The sequence below is a fragment of the Heterobasidion irregulare genome (genome assembly GCF_000320585.1).
Source record: "Heterobasidion irregulare TC 32-1 unplaced genomic scaffold scaffold_04, whole genome shotgun sequence".
Lineage (NCBI taxonomy): Eukaryota > Fungi > Basidiomycota > Agaricomycetes > Russulales > Bondarzewiaceae > Heterobasidion > Heterobasidion irregulare.
The window spans coordinates 383539-406624 of NW_009258200.1; the positions used below are offsets into that span (position 1 = coordinate 383539).

A 23086-nucleotide genomic window follows, 5' to 3' on the forward strand; every position below is an offset into this window, starting at 1 on the left:
CCGGATAACTTATAACGTCTCAATATTAGGAGACCGCTCAGTTTAATGCCTTGAGGTAGGCATCCTCGCAGTTTAACGCCGTGCGATAGGCGGGCTATCGTCTGACTATGTCCCTCGAGTTATGATAGGCTTTTCCTTCCGAGGATGAAGGTAGTTTACCGTCATTTCGGACATTGTCGACACATTCTCATCAAGAATGATGTCGACTGATGATCCCTATTCTAAAAGGGACGTGTAGTTTAACGTCTTCTCAGACGGTTGATGACCATGGTCTTGGTCAACAACCACAACTCCTATACGGTAAGGAGCATCGTAGTTTAGTGTTATTGCGGACCGATTGACAGCATGGCGGTCAATCCACAACTCCTATATGGTAAGGAGCAAATAGTTTTCCGTCATTGTGGACGCATTGGTGTCCAGGGGATTGGACATCAATGACAACCCCTAGGTCCAGGGGCACTAGTTTAACGTTGTCACGGACGCGTGGTATCTTGTCAAGATTGCCACACACAATCCCTATACTTGAAGGGACAAGTAGTTTAGCGTCGTTTCGGACGCATGGGGATAACCTTGATTTCCACCACGCACGATCCCTAGAACGAAGGGATGGTAGTTTTACATCATTTCGGATGCCCGTAGTTTACCGTCGTTGCGGACGTCGACGCCATTTCCATTGCAAAAATGGCCTCGAACAATCCCTATGTGGAAAGGGACAATAGTTTATCATCATTTCGGACGAATGGGCATCTGGTCGAGATATCCATTACGATCCTCATTCTTGAGAGGACAATAGTTTAACGTCATCTCGGACGTTGTTTCGCCACAAATATTGTGGAAAAACAATGCTTAGTTTAACGTCATCTCGGACGTTCGTAGTTTATCGTCGTTGCGGACGAATGGCGGAATAGACTTCTCCGTGTGAGTGGCCCGCTCTTGTCGTTCTTCCGCTATGTAGGCCAGACGAGAGTCACGTGATCTAGTCCCTTCCTACTAGATTTTCGACTCGAGGCACGTGTCCTAGTTGCCTCCTGACTAGGTCTTGGAGCGGAATTTCTTGTACTTCGACTCCAGGACTAGACTGAGCGCTCCATGAAGAGATGCTTGCTCTTCCATGTCCCCAGACCCCTCGCTTGGATTTGAACCAAGACGACCCGATATTCTTTTACCAAAAAGCGAGTGAATATCGGAAGCGCTTCGACTTCTTACAGGCAGGGTTCTGCGACGTGGATCCTCCCGAAAATCCCCGCTTCACCAGAATGCAACCACGCTCCTTGGGTCAATGGTAGTTTTACGTCATCTCGGACGAGGATAGTTTTCCGTCATTTCGGACGAAGACTAGTTTAACGTCATTGCGGACCCTAGTAGTTTATAGTCATTGCGGACCAAGCCTTTGGTAGTTTTACATCGTTCCGGATGTATTATGGCCTCACATCATTATAGGAAGACTTGTGAAGTAGAGGTGGCCCGTTCTCTACATCATCTCATGCGCCAGCTGTAGGATCCCCTAATGCGGAAACGATCCTGTAAAACGGGAGATCCAAAGTGGGACGTCCCAAAACACCAGTCAGACCTTGACTGTGAGGGTTCACTTAATGAGTTGTGCATCATAATTTCTTGACTCGGACTTGCAACCGGTTATGTATGGGCACTTCGCTGTACCAAGGCAAAGAGCCGGCTTGTCGACACCTATGAGTAGAGTATATGTCATGTAGAGGGTTCCCTAATGCGGAAAAAACCCTGTAAAACTGAGGATCCAAATGGGATGCTTGATGCATCTGTCAGATTAACTCCTTGACAGCGAGGATGTGAAAGGTTCCGCCGTAGGTCGTACGTGGAATTATGCCCGCTGTTGTCCTTGATTTGTACCATCATTTGAACCTAGGACTAATGGTCAGGTACTTCCCCTGCCTTCTTATCTTTTCACAGTTTTAAGACATGCAGGTCCGATAGTTTAGACGTCATTCCGGACGTGGGTAGTTTAATGTCTCTTTCGGACGAGGTTGTACAGTTTAACGTCTTAAGGGACGATCCTAGTTTTGCGTCGTTGCGGACGATGGATAGTTTAAGGTCATTTCGGACCCTTGTGTGGGGAAGGAGTTCCTCAACTTCCTTACCCCCTCTCTCGCTCCACAACTGGCCTTCTCTAGTAGTCGTAGGGTCCTTGGTACCCGTCGCCTCCTTCATCAGGCCAATAATAAGGATCGGCGTCGTCATAATTTCCGGGGTCGTCTAAAGCATCCCATGCATCGAGCTCGGATCGAGTCCAAGAGCGATTTCTTCTAGCCTCCGAATCAGCGCGGCGAGTTCTGCGGCTACTTCGGTTATTCTGTCCCTCGTCTGTACGAAATCGAGCACTAGGAGGAGGCGTTCCAGGCCGGTGTCGAACACTCCTGCCAGTAGTTGTTCCGCGGCGGAGGGTTGCCTGGGTTCCTCGACTCCTCCTTCCCTCGTTTCTTCAATAGACGGGTGGTTCCTCCTCGTCGGTACCCCCATGGGATAAGGGAAAATTTCGTGCCCGGTGAGAGGAGGACGTCGTGGGATTGCTATGTGCTGTACGACTTTCCCGTGGCCTCGGTGAAGGGCGTTCCACAACCGTGTGCGGAGTCCTTCTTGGATTTGGTACAGCCGTGGGACATTCTCCGGGACGTGGTACATTCCAGACGACAATGCGGAAAGGGTCGGTTCTACTTGGTTGGATGGCGCCCAGTTCTCCGGTGAAGAGGAGAGCTGGAAGGAGCTCTCTGTTGACATACTGGGAGAATTCGTCGGGATGGATGAGGAGAGCTCGTGGTCGTCCGTCGTTATGTTCATACCAAGAGGCGGTGTCAGGGTCTGTTTGGAGGGCGAGTCCTCTGATCTGGAGACTGGCACTAGCCAGTCGTCGAGGTATGTCGCTATGCTCATTCCCGGGTTGCCCTGCAGCAAAGTTAGTGAGTCGTTGTAGGGCCATGGCTGTGGCCATTTGTATTACCGCGGAGATAGTACTTCACTAGAGGAGCGCGTCCGCGTGTCGCTCCAATTCTCCGGCATGAGGATCTGTACCAAGGGTAGTTCTTCCCATGGAGCGGGGAATCGGTCCACCAGTTGGTACTGGCGGAGGTGTAGCTCCCTGTATAACTGGTATCGATTCAGTTTCTCCATGGCCTGGGAGTTGAGCTGTTGTTCTTGCTCGTAGTCCCGAGGGACCTGCAGCTCCAATGCTCGCCGCGATTGTAGTAGGAGGTGGAACTCCCACTGGTACTTCGTCAGAGCCCGGTAGGTTTCTGTCATCAGGGTTTTCATTCCGTGATGCATTTCGTGGGGCCCCCTGAGGTGACGGTCGGCGAGTTCTTTCCCTTTCTTTGAACTTGGCGTAGTCCTCGGCGTCGTCATCTGAGAAGTTATTGAGGTGTGGAGTGAGGGTGACGACGGCGGGCTCTGGACGGTGAGGACTGGTTCCTCTATCAACTCGTCCAACATTGCTTGGGTGAGGACTGGTTCCTCTATCCACTCGTCCGATGTCTGGATTGGACACCATAAGGACGACATCAGGGGAGGAGTTTCTGGATGGTGATGAAGCATCGTGGTCTTCGTGAAGGAGCATTTGGGTGAAGGAGAAGGAACTTTGAGAGAAAAGTGGGGGTGAATGATTTGTTAGAGCTCTCTGATCGCTCTTTTATAGACTTCTTCCTCCGCTTTTCAGGGTGTTCCCGGACGGGGTTTGTCAGGGTATTGGTCATGAAACTCCTTCATAGCTTCTTCCGCTGTCCCTTTTAGGAGAGTGTAGGGTTCCCAGGTGTTATCTGCCTCGGGGTATCCTGCCCACTTGACCAAGTACTTGGTTCCCCGTCCTTGTCTTTTTGAGTCCACGATCATTTCCACTTCGTAATGCTCCTCATCGTTCAATACCTCCGGTAGCGGTCTTGCGAAGTTTTCCCCATGCGCCTCAGTTTCTCTATACTTGGTGAGTGTTGCGGCATGGAACACCGGGTGGATCTTCCAGTGTTGGGGAATTTGAAGTCTGTATGCCAGGGTCCCTACTTTTGCCAATATTTTGAAAGGTCCATACCTCCTAGGGGCGAGCTTGAACTTTGGATGGGTTGTCCGGATGTGGGTTCCTTCTAGCCATACTTGGTCTCCTTCTTTCCACTGGGGGAGTTTTCTGTGGAGATCCCGGTCTTTGGCGTAATTGCTGGCTATTTGTAGGCTGGCTGCGGCTTCTTCTTGGACTTCTGTCATTACCCTAATGCGTTCAGCTACCGCGGGTACCTTTGTCTCTAGCGCAGTGTCGGCTGAATAAGGGGGATTGAACCCGTATAGCACTTCGAAAGGAGATTTTCCGGTGGCAGAATGTTTTCGCGTGTTGTGCAAGAATTCGGCGAACGGCAGAAGGTCCACCCAGTTATCTTGGTGGTAATTGCAGAACGTTCTCAGGAACTGTTCGATCTCCTGGTTTACTCGTTCTGTTTCTCCATCTGTCTGGGGATGATAAGCCGTGCTGAGAGCAGCGGTGATTCCTAGCCGCTTCCAGAGTTCCCGGGTGAACTAGGCCGCAAATTGAGGACCGCGATCGGATACTATTTTGGTCGGCAACCCATGTCGATTGAAAACGTTGTTCTGGAAAAGCACGGTTGTTTCTTCTGCCGTGATCGTTTTCTTGCATGGGGTGATGACTATGCCTTTGGACAGACCTTGGTCCACTACCACGTTAATTGAGTCGAAACCCTTGCTTTCGGGTAGGTCCGTGACGAAGTCTGTCGAGATGAAACGCCAAGGGACGTTGGTAGTTTCCAAAGGGTGGATAGGAGGGTGCGTCTTGTGTGTCAAGTTCTTGGTCGATTGACATACCGCACATCCGTCCACGTATTCGTGAACGAATTTTGTCATGTTTTGCCACCAATAGTGCCGTTGTACCATTTCCAGCGTTTTGGCTCTGCCTGGATGTCCTGCTGTGAGTGCGTCGTGATGCGTTTTGACAATAAGTCTTTGTATGGCATCATCTTTTGGGACGCATATATGGCCGTTTCGTCTGGTGATTCCGTCTTCGTGTGTCCAGTGTCCCAGTAATCCTCTCATTCCTTGTGGCCCTACTCGCAAGAGTTTGGCGAGGGCTACCCTTGTCAGGGCATCATGTTCCGATTTTGAGAGTCGGATGAGGGAAATGAGGTCTGAGGATGCGATTTCCGTGGACTTAATGTGCCGTATTAGGGACGGTTCTACCAGTGTTTCGTCGGATTTGTTAAAAAGGTTTGCCGGGAGCAAAATTTGAGCTTTGTTGTCAGATTCCACCCCCTCACTTAGGTCTGGACGCCTGGACAGAGCATCAGAATGATTCGTTGTTGAGCGCGCCACCTCTCTAAGCGCCGGGACCCCGTTTTTCGCAGTTCTACGAGCACGAGCAGGCTGACCTCAGGAGATACCCCAGAGACCGCCGGGTGGCCCCGCCGCCCAGAGCGATCCCTCCGATGCCCACTACGACCTCAGCATTACGGTATCGGGCCGACGCGGTCTTGTCTCACACCCCCCCAGTCATTGCCTCGCATCATCTCACTCAGCCCCCCACGCGTATCGCACGACGACCTCGAGCCTGCTACACCCGCAAAGACCTCGCCAAGCTCTCGCCATACGCCTCGCAAGCATCGACCGCACGGACCGCACCACGAGCAGCTCCGCGACGCGATATCGCAGAGAGCTTTATCGCGTGCGCTTATTGGGTAGTACAGGTCCCGTGATCCATTGCCCCTCCACCTTCCTAGAGTTTACCTCGTCTCACCGCTACACCTCTTTACTAAATATCGCTTTGTCTCGCGACCGCGGCACGACAGAACCTCGCGGTCTGTGAGCACCTCTGCGCGTGGTCTTCTTTTTATCTTTCTATGTCACGGTCTTGGCGCAATATCGATTTACTTTACCTTACGAGTTCGCGTTTACTATACTCACTTCGACTTACTATAAATATCTGCCTACGACACTGCAATATACCAGTTTCGAACACCCCTCTGTTTAGAGCTCAACTTCGCACGAAGATCTCGCTCGTATCGCATCGCCCCGACATCGCACGCACTCACCTTAGCACTCGTCACCTTCATCGCCGCTATTGTCAGGGCCTTCGTCACTGCCCTTGAAGTTGCCTCGGTCACTCGCGCCTTGGCCCACGGTCCACCACTTCATTTCACACGAGAGTATTCTCGCGTGACCTTGCATCACCTCGCTAGATATCTCGATATCTCGTAGTACGTATATCGCGCCCCGTCCCGCAACTCACAAGGGTCCCCCAATATTTGTAGTGAAGTCAGCTCCCCACCTACCCTGTGTTTAGTGGTGTGTTTTGTGTTGTGTTTTCGCACGCAGAGCCATCGCAAGCGCATCATCGTTGACCCTGCTTTATAGCTGAGTGTGAAGTCGAATCTGCTCAAATAGAGGCTCCAACGGGCGTGTCGTCGTGACAGGTCTCGCGCCGTTTGGAAATGTTCCAGATTCTTGTGATCTGTCCAGATCTCGAATGGGTGTCGTGCTCCTTCGAGGTAATGGTTCCAGTGTTCCAACGCTTTTATGATGGCCAGGAGTTCACGATCGTGGACGTCGTAATTCCGCTCTGCTGGTGAGAATGACCCGGAAAGGAATGCTACTGGGTGCCAATCACCATCTTTTCCTTCTTGCAGGAGGGTAGCTCCGTAGGCAATTAATGAGGCATCCGTTACTAGTCGATATGGATGCATGGGGTCCGGGTAATTCAGAACGGGTTTACTGATAAATGCCCTTTTCAATCGTTCGAAGGCCTCCTGGCACTTCAAAGTCCAGTTCCACTTTGCGTCCTTTTTGGTGAGGTCATGCAGAGGACGTGCGATAAGGGAGAACTTATCAATGAAACGCCTGTAGAAATTTCCTAGACCTAAAAAGGAGCGGATGTCTCGGACGGTGCGTGGGATTGGCCAATCTTGTATGGCATCCACCTTTGAGTCTTCCATGGCGACATGGTCTTTTGAAATTGTGTATCCCAGATATTGGAGTTTTTCTTTATAAAACTCGCGTTTTTCTGGTTTCAGATAGAGGTCGTTGTCGCGTAAGATCTGGAAGACTTGGTTCAGGACCTGGATATGTTCCGCCATGTTTTTGGAAAATATGAGGATGTCGTCCATATATACGGTTATTTTCCGTGCTGTAATGAGTTCTCTGAAGATCATGTTCATCATGGCTTGGAAAGTGGCTGGCGAGTTGGTAAGGCCGAAGAACATCACTGTGGGTTCGTAAGAACCTAACGGAGTGATGAAAGCTGCCTTCCACTTGTCGCCCTTTTTGATTCGTATATTGTTGTATCCCCACCATACATCCAACTTGCTGAAAATGGTGGCCCCTTTGATCACGTCCAATAGTTCTTGGATTAGTGGAAGGGGGCACACATTTGGGATGGTGTACGAGTTCAAATGGCGGTAGTCCTGTACCGGGCGCAGTTTTCCATCTTTCTTTCCTATAAAGAAAAATGGGGCTGCCGTTTGTGAGGTGGATCGACGGATGGTCCCCCGAGTAAGGTGTTCCTTGATGAATTTTCCTAGTTCATCATGTTTCTCTGGGCTCAAGGCATAGATTTTTGGTACTTGAGGTTTGAAAGTCAGTTTCAGATCTATGGCGTGGTCCCAATAAGTGTGTTCTGGGAGTCGCTGTGACTTTCGTTCGCTGAAGATGTCCAAAAATTCGTGATGCGCCTTGGGGACTCTTTCCTTTAGATTGGTGATGACGATTTCGTCCTCCAAGTCCTGGTCGAAGCTGGCAAATCCTGACGGTTCGGGAGCCAGTTTCTGAATAACTGGTTCCTCTATGGCCTGTTTTCCTGAGTTTTTATGTGGGAGATCAGGTTCTCCCCCGTTTGGTGAAAGAGATGGTTTGGCTTGAGCCTTTCGTTTCTCTTCTGCGTAATTCCTTATGTCCTGTAGGAGCCATTTTCTTTTGAGGTATGCTCGTAGTTGGACACCAAACGTTCCGCTATGATCGCGGAGTCCTACATCTTCCGATAGTCTTTGGAGATGTTCTAGGCGCTGTTTTTCGCGCTCATTAATGCGTGGTTTGTGCCGTGGCTCCACGTCTGATAACTGCCTATTGTTTTGCGGTTCTTCCCTTGCCCTAGTGAACCCATGTGGTTGCTGGCATTTCTGGGGGCACCGATCAAAGTGCACTTCACGTCACCTCCACTCGATGGAGGGATCGTGGTATTTCAACCAATCTGTTCCGAGGATAAGGTCGTCCTTCCCTAGATTGGAGATAAACATCTGGACACGTTCAGTGTGCGTTCGTCCTCTGATGTCCCGAATGGTGAGGTTCACATCCAAGGCAGATCGGATGAGACCTGCTTTATTAATGGTGTCATCGACGTTCCGGACGCGAATGGGATTGTTGAGTGTATAGGTGGGGAAACGATGTCTCCTGACCCAAGTTTCGTTTGCTATAACCCCTTCGCATGCCGAGTCGATGGTTGCCTTTGCTCCAGCGTATTGACTCCTGTTTGATACCTTCACGCTCAGACGTATGGGAGTGATGATACGGTCGTTCATTGCTCCGATACGAATACAAGTGCGGGCGTCAAACTCGGGTCGTCCTTGACCTCTCTCCTTCGCTGGTGAGGGAGAGGTCAGGAAAAACGCTCCGCGTGTCCCAAGATTACTTCTCTTGCTTCATCCTCTCCTAATTCCCCTAGTACTGCTCCGATTCGAGCAGAATGACTGACGCTTCCGTCTCCCTGTCGTCCGTTAGGTAACATAGCGCGTTGCCCATGGTTGTTTTGGGGTCGTCCGGATGGGGCAGGGTAAGGACGTTCCATTGAAGGACCAGGTTGTGGTACCCGCTGGTCATTGCGAGGGACATCCTCTGTCTCCACTCCTCAATATATTCCCGCTTGGTTTCCCATAGCGGGTGCGTCGTCTTCTCCCTCCAGATCAACCGCGCGGTTTCCTCTCCCTGTCGTACCCAAGCATCTCTTCGAGTTTCCTTGAACTAGTGGAACGCCTCTGCGGGCCGACCAGCAGTTAGTGCTAGAGTGTCCTATCTTTCCACAATTCGAACAAGAGGTGGTTCGCTTGCCGTCAAATTTTCTCTTTTGACTTTGGGCGTTACGCTTCCTGGTAGCGTCGATGTCCATATCGACCACCTGATTATTTATTTTTCGAGGAGCATTTGTGGAGTTATAGCGGATAGCAGGTTGGGAGTGGAAACGGTTTAGATAGTCGCTGTGGAAGGAGGTGGAGTTGGCGAGGATGGCCTTTTGAGCAGATCTTGCTCTAAGCCGTCCATCTATTTCGCAGGCGGTATTGATCCAGTCCTAGATGGTGTCCTTTGGTTGTACTTCTTTGTCATATATTTTGTCCATGATGCGCGGGTCTAACCCGCGTTGGAAGTAAGGGACTTGCTCCTTGTCGGAGATGTCGGCATCGGCGGCAATGAGGATGAATTGGTTGGAATATTCATCAACCGTCATTCATCCTTGGGAGAAGGCCATGAGTGCGCTTCGCGCTTTATTGGTCTTGCCTGTCTCCCTGAATTGGAGTTTGAACTTTGTTAGGAAGTCCCTCCAGGTGCCTAGATCAGTGGGGGGGTCCGCCCCTACTGATTTAAGGAGGAAGTTCTCGGCCCAAGCTCCTGCCGTGCCATATCTCATGCATGAGAGCACAAGGGATATCTTGTCTTGATCGGTCTTGTACCGACCGGATTCTGCTGCAAAAAGAAGGAGTCATTGGAGCATGAATTTCTGGGATTCAATGTGGTTGCCTGTGTAGTTGTCTGGGAGTTTGACCTTTCCTCTTCCAGGTTGTACTGTCGCGGAAGGGGGGTCTGTAGAAGTCAAAGCTTGTCCCGACATGTCGGCGAATGATTCGTTTCGGGTGTTGATCGGTGTTTGTTTTGGTGAGTCGGAGTCTGATTCCGAGGTTGTTTCCTCTTGCTCCGAGTCTTCGGGGATTACCGGCGCCGGTTCCCTGTATTGTGGGGCTAGTTCCCACTGAGCTTCTGTTTCGTTCCAAATATCCTCTTCTTCTGTTCCGTCTTCAAGGGTGAAGTAATAACGCCCGTTTCGGTATGAGCAGTTATTGTAATTCAGAAGGGCGAATCTGTTATTGTCTTCGTAGAGCCAGAAGTCCCCTTCACGCCGGATAGGGCGATTGTTGTGACGGAGTTGGTTATTGATACGTCTAGTGCCGGGTGGATATTCCTGGCCTAGGTCTTGCTCCAGAGTGTGTGCAGTAACACTTTCTCAATGGGGGTCTATGTCCCCACTGAGCAAGGTTATGAGAGAGAGTGTGGCAGCAAGCTAGTGCAAGCAAGGTAGGGGCAGAAGAGTCTATTCTAGTGTTACGAACTGCTCGTTCGGTAACCCCAAGAGTAGGAGGTTCTTCCCTAGGTCACTCGTGGAGGATGTGTGGAACGATGGTCCCGACTGTACATGTAGCACAGGAGCCAGGAGTGTATTGTGATGTAGCAACTGTAGACAGTAGGGAGACTGCCTAAGAATGAAGGTGCTGTGGTAGGAAGACCACAACGAACGAAGAGAATAGACTGAAGAACCTCAGCCTACTCTATGGGCCTTTTATACTACTTTAGGAAATAGGGCGTGAGAATACCGTATATGTATCCGTCGGTATTCTCTAAGTTGTCTCTCTCAATAACGACTACTCTTGTGCTTCTCCGTTCGTCTCCTTCCGGCGAGGAAAGACTAGGAGGTTAATGCCCGTCGTGTGAGTAGTTTGTAAGGCGGCGTTCCATGCCCGCTACGCAATAGGCCCGTGATACTCGACCAACGATAAGGTGATCCGTTGGGAGTGGATGACCAAGGTTACTATCTGTACCTTGTTTGTACGCCTCACCTTGTGAGGCCGCTTGATATTTGTGATGATCGTGTCGGAATAGACCGCCGTTAAGGCCCGACAGAACGTGATCATAACAGACCCCGCTCCTGCCAATGAATACTATATGCCGTCCACGGCTGTGGTATCTCATGCCTTATCTTTGGCTTCAAATGGAGGTCTGCTTTGCCTGATGCCGGGGACTTATCCTGATGGCACGGACAGAGGGGTCTATCGGTTCACATGTCCTTCCCCTCGCTTTCAAGCCATACCCTTAACCTTCAGCCTCTGACACCCGCCTTCTCGCACCCAACCCCCTGTCATCAAATACAACTCCAGTGACTCTGACACACTCCTCCTCATCAACCACCGCCGTACCCTCTGAAAAAGTACAGATGATTGTCTGGTACAATGTTAAACTGCCAGGGCAGATGACAGTTTGAATCTGTTGGGCCAGTAATCACTGCCATGATAAGAAGAGGGACTCAGCTCTAAGATGCAGTCCCTACATGGTTCTAACGAGGTGAGGTACTATGGCGTTCATACTCAAGGGCTATTGCGCCATAGCTTGGCAGTGGGCAACAAGAATCAGTGCCCTAAGTATTATTCTCCTATGATTGTAACAGACTTTACATGCATTGCTTATGTTTTTCTTGAACTCTTTTACTTACCGTCTCTGGCACTGATGGCCTAGAAGGGGGGGTAATGTTATGAAACACCTACTATATCCTTCTTGTCTTTCCCACAATCTATATAAGGACACATAGGACCTTTATCCTGACTATACCTCACGTTCCTGATCCATTGTTACTTGGTCTGTGCTCTCGCTTGTACATATTTATAGCAGCTGCGGCACAGTAGGGAAGCCTTAGGCTATCCACCTCTGTCCAATCTAGGAACTGCTGTTAAACCAGTCTTCCCTTATTCTCAAGCATTGGTCTGATCAGCTTCATCTCTTCACATCCATTACTCTTATCTTATCTCTTCTCTGGAAGTATTGGCTTGTGGACTAGGAAATCTCTCATCCTGAACAGCCATTCATGACAATTTGTTAGGCTATCACGATTAGCTCAGGGAACCCCTTTTAGTGCATTAAGCACATTGTCATGGTGAGGAATGGTTTCACTCCTAAATACAATTGGGGTTTCCTGTTTTTCCAGATGTACCTAGTGTTTGTTTGATTGCTGTTCTAGATGATACCTTCTGGTGTTGGCACAATACACAGAAGTTCGTCACAGTTATAGGCAACGATGAGAGGATCCTGAACCATTTAGCGAATTTCTGAAGTGGTGCTGGACCACTAATAAGGACAATACTCTGTAAATGTTGAGAATAATGAGAAGAGGCTTAAGAACTTTTTGATTCAAGTTGCTGAGGTGCTACACAGATTGAAGGCGAGCTACTAGTTTGTCTAGTATCCCTACAAGTCTTGAAGCTTATCTCCAACTGATATCACTCAGAGAATGTATTGACTGGCACTAACTGACTGAGTAAAAGTAAGAGGGAGAGATGGTCTCTGCCTGAAGCAGGACAATCAGCCTCCTTATATACTATTTCAAGTGGGAATCTCCTTCCTAGTATATACAGGCTGAGTAGAGTCATTGTGAGTCACAAAGAATGCTGTAAAAATAAAAAGAATAGAGAGGAAAGCAGAGGAACAGAAAGGAAAGCAAAAGAAAGGCTCAGAATGTGGTAGAATGCTCCTTCAGCTTCCTTCAGAACTGCTCAGAACCTTCCCCTCCTTTCAGCTTGAAATGCCCTAGACCTTGCCCCTTTCCTAAACTTTCTCCATCCTTCTACTAAAGTTCCTCTCTATTCTACCAGATTCCACTGCTTTCTTTTCATTCCTTATTATCTTGCTATAATCTAGCCCTTTCTGTAATAGACCCTAGGCTCTGGAATCTGTCCCAAAAGTGAATTATAAGTATGAAAAGGGATAGGGAATCAAGTTTAAGTGGTAAAATACTCGAAAAATATATAGAAAATCAAAATTAAATGTCCTTTCCATTCTAGGTCATTTCCTTTCTTTTCCCTCTAGTCCGATATTCTGCCCTCCATTCTACCATTAGTATTTTATGCCTAATAATGTGCGAGCATGACAATGTGACAAGCCTAAAGGCTTGACAAGGGCCTGTGGTCATACAGGCCAGACCCTGCACTAGTCCTCTATTGCACCTAACATAGCCCATGCAAAAGGCCAGACGCATGGTGTACACATCAACCACTAGACATAATAGAGGTCCATATGCATTTTGGGGGTGTCTTTTAGTAAAAGGAGTAGGTCAAATGAAATGTACTCTGCAAGATATTGACAACCTGATTCCCTGGTCAAGCCTTTATATGAAGAGGGGCAGATGACTGTCATAGATAAGCTAGTTGGGTAAAGTGGATGCTACCTTCAACTACTAGACAGGAAATGAAATGTGAGGGAAGTGGGTATGTGGGTGATTAGGGTAAAGTAGGGAGCTTCTATCATTATGTAGTGCAAGTATAACCACAGCTCTGTTCTAATGGCATGTGTGCCGCTCCTAGAGACCTGGATCTTTGTGAGGGTGGTGGCTAAGAGCAAGAGCTTGAAGAGCCAGAAAATCCATATTAGGAAGCCTGGAACATTGAAGAACTTGTGTACCTGCAGCATAAGATGGCATATTAGCCAGCATATGGAAACACAAACTGTTGAAGCCAAACCAAATGACTAGCAAGGCACACTGAAGGAACACTATACATTACTGATTGCTTGAGGAAAAACTGGCTGGACAACTTGAGATAGCATTCTAGTTTGAGTTATATCCTATTAGCTTCTTGAAATTGATGAGAGTATAATCAATATACTGTGCTATAGGGTCCCCTTGAGACATCTTCTCTCTGCCATGTAAATTCTGACCCCATACCTGCAGACCCATACCTGCAAACCCAGACCTGTAAACTGTACAAAATTTTCTTTCTTTTTATCCCCCTTACATATATCTCTGAATTCACTGCTTATTTATCTCTCTTTCCTACCTCTTTCCTCCTCCTAACAGTGCCAATATGGCCCTTAGCATCAATATCAAAGCTGTGGCTGCAGATCAGGGATGTGACAAAAAAGACAACAAAAAACTTACAATTCTATGTGAATAGATTGAATAAACCTATAATCTGGCAAATGATGTCTGAAGAAAAATCAGATCTTGCCCTATAGTGTGTCAATATGGAATGAGGTTAAGACTTTAAGATAATACCAAGTGTATTTGGAGTTTATAATTAAGAGTGAGTTGTGATGTGTGGTAAGGATGAGAGGAGGAATATAAGCACAAACAAAACATGAAGCATGAAAGGGTATAAGAAAGAATGCAAATGTGAATGGTGAGTGAGTATGGTGAGCAAATGAATGCAAGTGCAAATGGATGGTAGTTAAGGACATAACATACCTGATGCATATTCCCAATGATATTCTCATATGTCAAATAATCAATGTGCACTTTCAAGGCAGTGCATTGTTTTTCCATTTAGCAAACTCAAAAGCAGTGTCTGTGGGGCTTCTGCAAGCATAGTGGGATTTGTGTTGTGATCACTTTCAAAAAGATGCTTTTTGGAAGGATAAATGAGAAGAACACATTTCTAGAGGAAGACTGCTCTCAAATGTGTCTCAGAAGTTATGCAATGCTTGATAGCAGAGTGAGACAGACACTATGGCCTATGAGCAATGCATGTTTGGAGGAACATCACTCTCAGAAAGCTGCTTGTTAGAAGGATAAATGGATATAACTTGCTGGAGAAAGAATACTCTTAGATGTGTGTTTTGACAGCCATAAAAAACCCACCACTATTGGACTATGGCCAGAGGGTGAGATGTAAACAACAACAACCTATAAGCAATGCATTTCTGGAGGAATATCACTCTTAGAAAGCTGCTCAATAGAAGAATAAATAGATATGACATGCTAGGGGAAGACCACTCCCAGAGGTGTCTTAATAGTGGTGCAACACTTGATGGCAGAGTAAGACAGACACAATAATGGCCTATAACCAACATATTTCTAGAGGAACATTGCTCTTAGAAATCCACTCATTAGGAGGATAAAGGAGAAGAACACATTCCTAAAGGAAGACCACTCTCAGATATGTCTCAGTAGAGTGAGATGCTTAATGGTAGAGTGAGACAGACACAATAGCCTATAAGTACTCCTTTGATTTGCTTGCCTAAGTGACCTTGCACATGCAATGTCTTTTTCACATGCCATCAATCCTTGACTGCAGATCTGCTGCAACTAGTAACATGGCTCCTATGTCAGATTGATTAGCAATATAAGCAGTCCTTTTAACATGCAAAATCTGGAGGAAAACTTCAAAGCACGTCTCCTATCATATTTCTTGCCATGCTTTAATAACTTATTCCTTTTAGATTCCTTTGAATCTTTAGAGTGCAGACTATAGGTATAAACACATTATATTCTAGGATACTAAGAGAGCTTGGTTTTATACAAGAGAATACACATTATATCAACTCAATTACCACCCATCATCAAACCTGCTAATTCCATTCTGTCCCATGCCAACTTTTGAGCTTAGTGAGGAAACAGTGCTCTCATATACTCACTTCAGTAGTGATAAGAAATCTAATAGTGATTTCCTATACTTGGCTACTGAAATTCACATATGTATGTACTTATCACTGAACTCAGTTGGCACTTAATGGCTATATAGCTATGCATATCATATACACAAGATGAGCAGAGATGAAGTGTGGTTATGAAACTTGTCCAAGACAATTTTGAAGAGCATTGAATTTTTTGACTACTCAGCCAAAGCATACTGTCTTCTATATATTAGTTTTCTAGTATTGTACCAATACTTGGTTTTCTAAGACGTAGAGATCTCTGAATTATGCTTATGCCAAGGTCAACTTTTCCACAAAACTAATCTCTGCATTTTTAACTGTATGAATGCTAGATGGGATGTGGTAATAAGCAAAGACCTTCCTTTGATAAATATGGAATATTGCCTACAATATATGGAATGCCTGCTAGAGGTCTATTTATCAATATTTTGTACAGTTATAGTTCAGAGCTTTCTTGTGTAGGACATGAAGTTTTTCCATGACCTTTAGATTGTCCATTAAGTAGGTTAATGCTGCATCACAGTATATTCATATACTAATAGCAACTGGTCAGGATATCAAAGATAACAATATACTTCTAAATTACTTTGGTTGTAATTGATACTTTACCACCTACAACAAATAGGAGCAGTTGATCCATGATGATTGCATTATCTATGTGATCAATAACTTTGGCTTATCCATGGTTACCCTACCATAAATCATCTTGATGCAAGGCAAAGTTGGGTAATATTTGTACAGCAACCCTTCAATACTATGTAGGGGAAGTTAGATTACAATTCTTTCACATATGATATTGGTATATTGGAAGCTTTATTTTGCAAAAAATTCCAGGTATGTAACCTTACAGCATGATTTATTTGCTTGATCCCTCTAAGCAAATGACTCTCAGTATCTCATTCCATCTTTTTCAATACTAGCTCTATTCCTAGACATAATGGTGACAGCAAACATACAGCAGTGCTTCACTGCTATCTAAGTACTTGGATTTCTATGCACAGATATTCAACCCAATATTCAGCCCAACCTACTATATGAATAGGTTTCCCAGGGTTTCAATCAAGGGACCATTGAGAATGACTAGTGAGAAGGCCTTTTACCTAAATTTGTAGTGAAATGGGCATCATATTGGGCTCCTAAGCCAACTTATCTTATGTTATTCCTATGCTGTATATGTGTTTTTCACTAGGCCTAGTACATTGTGCATTTTCTACATTGATGTGCTCAGCCTATATATTGCTTGTTAAGTAATATAAGGTTATGTACATATGATCCTCAAAGATGTCACTTATTTATTTTCTTTCTTTATTTGTCCTTTTCCAAGGCAGCATTTTTCTTAAGTCTTATGTTTTCTTTTTCAATACAGTGGCTAAGTTTATCACACTCAATGTTAAGCTCAATAGAGATGGCTTTTTAGTGGGTCATATTTAATTCTTTATAGGATTCCTAAACTCTACCTTATGTATGCTGGCCTAAGCTATTATGCTGCATATGTAAAATATGTGTGAGCAGCCTTCAGTGTACTTGATATATTTAATGCCAATAGCTCTAAGCTCAAACTGCATCTATAAAAATAAGCAATATAAAGAATACACGAGTTTAATTTTTTTGCTAACATCTAGGCAAGGGATTGCATATATAGCTTATGGCACTCTAGCTATCATGTTGTTTGACTATTTGGGTACATAACTAGTTAAAGATGGTTCAGTTGGGCTTGAATACTGGTAATGTCATTGCAACAGTGATTGACCCAATCACAGCATTGTTGTAAGCACATTCTTATATCTGTGCCTTATGTATATTGTGGCATTGTATAAACTTGAGGCTTCAGGATGTTTGACTCAAGAATTTGATATTGTTTAGATCAAATCATTACTAACCACGTTGATTCATCAAAGCTCTTAAATTCTCCTGTGATAGACAATATTTTACCAATGCCAATGACAAGGCTCATACAAATTATTTTAAGTAATATTTATTATGAATTTTGTCATTTCTAAGCTATATTCTCATAGAATAAGCACCTTTTATATACTCTTATAGCCGGGAATCACTCTAGGAATATCCATATGCCTTAATAATCGAGTATGTTCTATCTTTGTGGTTCTCAATAATATCCTTACTTGACCACTGTGTTATCTGCTCAAGGAAGATAACTTAATTTGGCAGAAACATGTCTTGGGTATTACTCTATGTTAGGACCGTGTCCTAACACGTGCTTGGCACGTGGACAGAAGGGAAGGTCAGGTGTTCCCTTGGACTCGAACTATTAACGACTAGGACTGTGACTTGACACGCGTCTAGGCACGTGACTCAGGACATGGTCATGAGCTACACACATGACTCGGACTCGGACTGCTTACCATTTACATGCTGATGCATGAACGCTTACTGTACTATGACCCCTTTCTTATTGTGCTTACTGATGGCGATCGTGATCGGTTCCTGATTGCTTATTGATGCGGACAGACATTTGATATACTTACCATACATGGCTACATCCAAGAGCCGCGGAGTACGAACGACGACTGCGGATTACATGCATCGATCGTTGATAGTACTTAGCGTTTAGAAGCACGGACCATATGTCCGTTCCGCCCTAAATAGCCCTGTACTATATATAGGAGAGCTGAGCTTCTTAGAAGCCTCAGCTCATTCACTTTGTATACATCTTGATCTCAGCACTGCGCCCGGCGTCTGGCTACCTTCAGCTCACGCTTCGCGATCTCTGTCAGATCTAAAGAACCATACTCAGTCTGACGACGCACTGGATTCGTCTCGTCGCTCTTATCATTCTCTACCGCCTGCAACCTATCAAGGACTCGCCACATATCGAGTCATCCATTGGGATCCCTCCGAAGTCATCTGTTGCATTGGAGAGGACTTGTTTGTACCAGACGAACACCGCCACGTAATCAATCAACATCTCCTTCGACTCTTCGAGGAGAGGATCAATACAAACCAGCCTTTCTTGGAACAAGCCCAAAGACGAGCCGTCGTCTTTATCCGTTGGGCCGTCACAATCAGCTTCAGCCCAGGGAACCCCTCTTAGTGCATCACGTGCACGCGACTAAGCCTAGCCAGCTTAACACTTGAACGAGCTCTTCTATTCCCTGCCTTGAAGAGCAAACTGGAACAATACCGAATACAGTCACTAGCAGCAGCAGCACAACAACTGCTAGAAGAAAGAAATCGCAGCAGCATTTTAGCAACCAGAATTAACCAAGCACCCCGCGAAGGAACACCCAAGTTAACAGAAACCAGCACCCACATCAGATACTCGGCAACTGGAAGAGTATACGCAGGAGTAGCTTCATACCGGCTACAACAGATACAAGATTACTTCTTCATCGGAAGAATCGGATTCCCCTTTTTGGGGCTTTGCTTCACCAACGAACCCAGAACACCAGTCTCCGCAGTGGGAGATCCAGGACTCAACTTTATTCACACCAGGAATACCGTTGACATTGACGACGGAAGATCTGGAAACTTCCCAGCAGAACACATCGCAGCACTTAGGAAACACATCACCAAAGACGTCGATTCAGGAGGAATCAGACAGGAATTACTTGAGAACAGTCACCGAAGAAACGAATACACAATCTTCATCTTTTGGACCTACACCATCCCGAACTAGGACACGCTGGATCCTATTGGATACTCACCCCATCGAACAGAAATCATTGGAACCGTATCAGTTATCAGACGAGGAGAGTTCGCCCACAAAACTTATCATTTCAGAAACGTCATCGCCGGACAAACCTTTGACGAGATCCTTACACTCTTGGACCAGATCAACAACGGGATTAACGAAATTATCAGAAGAGAACCTACACTCCAAGAAGGACTTAGGGCCGGAAGAAGACACGAAATCCCTTTCTTCTTCACAGAATAAACAATTGAGCCAACAGTACCAAAGGGATACCCGCCCCCGTACCACAATAACCCGATCTACATCTTCGAACATCTACCCGAGGACGTTGACCCAGACACCGTTTATTGTGACGAAGAGAACAGACACTTCTACATCGGAGGAATCCTCACCGGATTCTACACAGGAAGCGGGAAGGAAGAATTTTACAAAAGACCCTTCCTCGGAAAGGAAATCCACGCTGCACCCGAATTACAGACCACTAAGCTCGCAATCGTCGCAGCAGAGCTCAGAAGAATCAAGCCTAAATCACCGACAAGTCGGAATCGTAACTCACCGAGACCACACGTTTATAACGTACCCAGGGAAGCAACCAGTGGAAGTCGAATCTCTCGAAGAAACACGCCCGTTACGTCCCCGATACAAGAAACCTCTCCACAAGCAAGCTTCCGAACCCCTTCACCGGACGAAAGTACCCGGGAAGAGCATACTCAAGAACCAGATACAGGTGGAGAGCCTCCTGACGATCACCAGTCCCCGTCCAGTGAGATGTCGACAAATCCTAGAAATCCTGAGTCCAAGGGACCGGCTATGGCCAAGCCCACGCCCTTCGACGGAAACAGAAAACGAACAGAGCAGTTCCTCCACGAAATCGACCTAATGATCCTCGCCAGGAAATACGATTTCCCGGACGAATTTACAAAAATAGCATACGCGCTATCCTATATGAAAGGAGGATCAGCCGGAATATGGTCGAGGAACTTCACTAAAGCCAGAAACACGAACAACGATTGGGACCTCTATGCATGGAAACCCACTACAGGAATAACCTCAGTCCGCCAGAAGATTTCAACGGACTTCGAGGAATTTGACAAGACAGCAGATGCCAGAGACAAACTGGCTAGGATCAACCAAGGAAAGGAATCCTTTAACACGTACCTCCAACTGTTCGAGCAAATTGCCGAACTAGCAGGGGTTGATCTTGAAACCAAGAAGACGTACTTCTTACGGGGTCTAAAATGGGAATTGGCCCGAGGAATTTATCAGGACCCAGCAGCACAGACAACCTGGGATGAACTAGTGGCCAAGGCCAAAAGACACGAAACAATGCGCATAGAAGAAATGCGAGCACGGGACCTTAGGCAAGGAAAATACCAAGTCTTCACCCCAACAAATTATTATTCAAACTTCGCCCCAACCCCACGTCAAGAAAGGGAATCCCAATATGTCCCTATGGACGTGGATGCAGCAGAATTGGAAGTCGAGGCCATCCGCTTCAAGAAACTTACGCCGGAAGAAAGGAACCGGCTCGCTAAAGAAGGAAAGTGCTTCTATTGCAAGAAGCCCGGGCACATGGCGCGTGGATGTCCCTCTCGACCCAAAAGAAGATTCTATCCCCCTTCAAGAGGAAGGTTCATTCCGCAGTCCCGTACTATGAGGGCCATGAAAGCAGGAGAAGAGGAAGATGAAGAATATCAGGAAGAAAGCAGACCAGGAGTGGCCCACGTCAAACAAATAATGATGGGACTCAACCCAGACGAAATAGCTGAAGTACGCGCTTACAGCGAATCAAAGGATTTTTAAGGTCTCTTCCACCGGCAGCGGGTGTGAAGAGTAGGATTCTTGCAGGAAATAGGTATGCTCCGCTGGCCAGCAATGACGCTGACCAAGAGCATGGACATCCAGAAATATTGTATCTCTCCGAAATGAAAACACATGGTGCACCATCACTTCGGATCGAGACGGAACTCATAGGCAAGAATCAAAAAGCTGCTACACAGGCTCTGGTCGACAGCGGAGCAACAGGAATATTCATGCATCCCAAATTCGTGGAACAGCATCGAATCTACACAAGGAAAACACCCCACCCCATTCCAGTCAATACGGTCCAAAACACGGAATTTAAAGGAGGACCGATCACGAGATTCGCAGAACTAAAACTACGAGTTCTAGGCGAACAGGGGGGAACACACACCGAATCGGCAAAATTCTATATAGCCGAAATCGGGAAAGAAGACGTCATTTTAGGAACCGACTGGTTGTTGGAACACAACCCAGAAGTCGATTGGCACGCATATGGACTGCACTTTACTAGGTGCCCACCGTCCTGCAAAATCACAGGAGGACCAGTCAAGGCAAAAAGGGCCTTTAAGAAATCAGGACGTCAGGAACCAGAGATACGGCGCATGGTGACAGTACCACGAGAGCGTGACTACTCAATCCCATTGCAGAAGCCAGGGAAAGGACAGCTAGGCCGGAAAGTGGGAAACACTACCTAAAATCCGGGGCTCGCAACCCAAAGGAACGAAACTGGAGTACTACCTCAGGACCCAAGCCAAACATTACGCGGCACCAACGTGGGCCGAAGAGGAGACTCAAGAAGGTGGTGGACCGCTATCGGCTCTACCTTCTACGGATCTAGACGAAGATGGAGTATACCTCGTCAGATGCCTGGATACTGGGCAGCTAGAAGCCCTGGAATTATACAACGACAGCAAAGAAGGATATGACATTCATCGCATGGAAACCTCCGCTGCCAATACACCGGCACATAAAGCAGAACCTACCAAAGCAGCGGTAGGCAAACAAACAAAACACACCAATTCGCAGAAATTGGCAGAAGAGGCCTCGAAAGGAAAACCCGAATTATCCTTCGAAGAAATCGTACCCAAAGAATACTGGGATTATAGGAAGGTTTTTGAAGGACGAAAACCTGGGAAACTACCTCCCAAACGGCCATGGGATCACAAGATAGAACTCAAAGACAATTTAGAACACTCGCTTAGGCCGAAACTTTATAGCCTCAGCCCAATGGAGCAAGAAGAGCTCAAGAAATTCATAGATGAAAGTCTCAAGAAGGGATTCATCAGGGAATCCAAGTCACACATGGCGTCACCATTCTTCTTTATCAAGAAGAAAAATGGAAAGCTACGGCCGGTAATGGACTACCGGAAGCTTAACGAAATAACAATCAAGAACAAGTACCCTCTACCGATTATTCAAGAATTACTGGATCTCTTGACAGAGGCGGAATACTTCTCGCTAGTGGACATCGACACAGGATATAACAACGTACTCATCGACGAAAAAGATGTCCACAAGGCAGCATTCGTAACAAATCTAGGAATGTATGAACCACTGGTCATGTACTTTGGACTCACCAACTCGCCGGCGACATTCCAAACCATGATGAACTCGCTCTTCAAGGACCTCATTTATGCAGGAAGAGTGGCCATTTATATGGACGATATCTTGGTGTTCTCAAAAACTATGGACGAACACATCAAGACTATGAAACAGGTTTTACAGATATTGCAGGATAACGACTTATACCTGCAACCCTCGAAGTGTCATTTTCACAAGAAGAAAATTGACTATCTGGGATACGTTATATCCCATGGACATCTGGAAATGGACCCAATCAAGGTGGCCGGCATCACGGACTGGCCCACACCGACCAAAGTCAAGGAGGTCCAATCATTTTTAGGATTCTGCAATTTTTATCGCAGATTTATCAAGGATTACTCGAAGATAGCTAGGCCGCTATTCGAGTTAACACAGAAGGAACATAGCTGGGACTGGACAGCAGCATGCGAAGAAGCATTCCAAGCACTCAAGAAGATATTTATATCAACCCCAGTACTAGTCATGCCGGAAACTAGGAACCCCTTCCGCATTGAATGTGATGCATCAGACTTTGCCACAGGAGCAGTATTATCACAAGTTGCCCCAGATGGGAAATGGCACCCTTGTGCCTATATTTCCAAATCACTCTCACCCACAGAACGCAACTATCCAATCTATGACAAA

General features: G+C 46.5%; 6 protein-coding genes across 6 annotated transcripts; 2 read left to right on the forward strand and 4 right to left on the reverse strand.

Annotated features, from left to right (window-relative positions):
- Window positions 1-2143: 2143 nt before the first annotated feature.
- Window positions 2144-3583, reverse strand: HETIRDRAFT_416663 (uncharacterized protein; the record flags this gene model as incomplete). Its single annotated transcript, XM_009546574.1, has 3 exons — window positions 2144-2430; window positions 2488-2952; window positions 3043-3583. 3 exons carry the CDS (start codon window positions 3581-3583, stop codon window positions 2144-2146), a joined length of 1293 nt encoding a protein of 430 aa, XP_009544869.1.
- Window positions 3584-7049: 3466 nt separating this feature from the next.
- On the forward strand, window positions 7050-7238 carry HETIRDRAFT_315898 (uncharacterized protein; the record flags this gene model as incomplete). The annotated part of the gene is made up of 1 exon (XM_009546575.1): window positions 7050-7238. A coding segment is annotated over one exon (189 nt), but the record flags the coding sequence as incomplete, so codon positions are not given.
- A 918-nt stretch (window positions 7239-8156) lies between these two features.
- HETIRDRAFT_57843 (uncharacterized protein) lies at window positions 8157-8525 on the reverse strand (the record flags this gene model as incomplete). The annotated part of the gene is made up of 1 exon (XM_009546385.1): window positions 8157-8525. The coding sequence occupies one exon, from the start codon at window positions 8523-8525 to the stop codon at window positions 8157-8159; it is 369 nt and encodes a 122-aa protein (XP_009544680.1).
- Window positions 8526-8664: 139 nt separating this feature from the next.
- HETIRDRAFT_450360 (uncharacterized protein) lies at window positions 8665-9445 on the reverse strand (the record flags this gene model as incomplete). Its single annotated transcript, XM_009546576.1, has 2 exons — window positions 8665-8928; window positions 9314-9445. The coding sequence occupies 2 exons, from the start codon at window positions 9443-9445 to the stop codon at window positions 8665-8667; spliced, it is 396 nt and encodes a 131-aa protein (XP_009544871.1).
- A 252-nt stretch (window positions 9446-9697) lies between these two features.
- HETIRDRAFT_120782 (uncharacterized protein) lies at window positions 9698-11610 on the reverse strand (the record flags this gene model as incomplete). The annotated part of the gene is made up of 5 exons (XM_009546577.1): window positions 9698-10215; window positions 11085-11186; window positions 11477-11495; window positions 11529-11554; window positions 11598-11610. 5 exons carry the CDS (start codon window positions 11608-11610, stop codon window positions 9698-9700), a joined length of 678 nt encoding a protein of 225 aa, XP_009544872.1.
- Window positions 11611-19825: 8215 nt separating this feature from the next.
- On the forward strand, window positions 19826-20860 carry HETIRDRAFT_315362 (uncharacterized protein; the record flags this gene model as incomplete). The annotated part of the gene is made up of 1 exon (XM_009546578.1): window positions 19826-20860. One exon carries the CDS (start codon window positions 19826-19828, stop codon window positions 20858-20860), a length of 1035 nt encoding a protein of 344 aa, XP_009544873.1.
- Between the last annotated feature and the right edge of the window lie 2226 nt (window positions 20861-23086).